General features: G+C 62.1%; 1 protein-coding gene across 1 annotated transcript in view; it reads right to left on the bottom strand.

Moving 5' to 3' along the window:
* Window positions 1–237, bottom strand: part of FUT7 (fucosyltransferase 7 (alpha (1,3) fucosyltransferase)) — a 1,005-nt gene extending 768 nt beyond the window's left edge. The window contains exon 1 of the mRNA XM_009709176.1: window positions 1–237. This exon is cut by the window's left edge and continues 768 nt beyond it. Coding sequence (XP_009707478.1) covers window positions 1–237 — 237 coding nt within the window.
* Between the last annotated feature and the right edge of the window lie 153 nt (window positions 238–390).

Below are 390 nucleotides of genomic sequence, written 5' to 3'. Positions count from 1 at the left end.
CCGCCGCTCCGTGGTGAGCCAGCAGCCTGTGATGCCATACAGCTCATGGCAAACGTCCCCGCTGATGTTGGGGACCTGCTTTGAAGGCCATTCCCACACCAGGACCACCAGCAGCTCAGTGTGCTTGGAGGCTTCTCTGGAGACCTTGGTGGCATTGAGGAAGCACCTGAGATTCCAGAGGGTGGTTACAAACACCAGAGCAATGACCACCACCCCTTCCCCCTCGGCCGGCCCCATGGTGGCCGTGGCAGCGGCGATGCCCAGGACATGCTGCCGAGCTGGCTGTCACCTCCTCGGGTGACAGAGGTGACACCTGGGAGAGAGGAGAGGCCACTAAGGACCATCAGCTCAGCTTGCTGGGGATGAGGAGTGGTGGGGAGGGGATGGAGA

Source organism: Cariama cristata, unplaced genomic scaffold (genome assembly GCF_000690535.1).
Source record: "Cariama cristata isolate BGI_N322 unplaced genomic scaffold, ASM69053v1 scaffold36721, whole genome shotgun sequence".
Classification (NCBI taxonomy): Eukaryota; Metazoa; Chordata; class Aves; order Cariamiformes; family Cariamidae; genus Cariama; species Cariama cristata.
The sequence above is the reverse complement of the archived record's forward strand: the minus strand, read 5'-3'. Positions and strand labels throughout refer to the sequence as shown.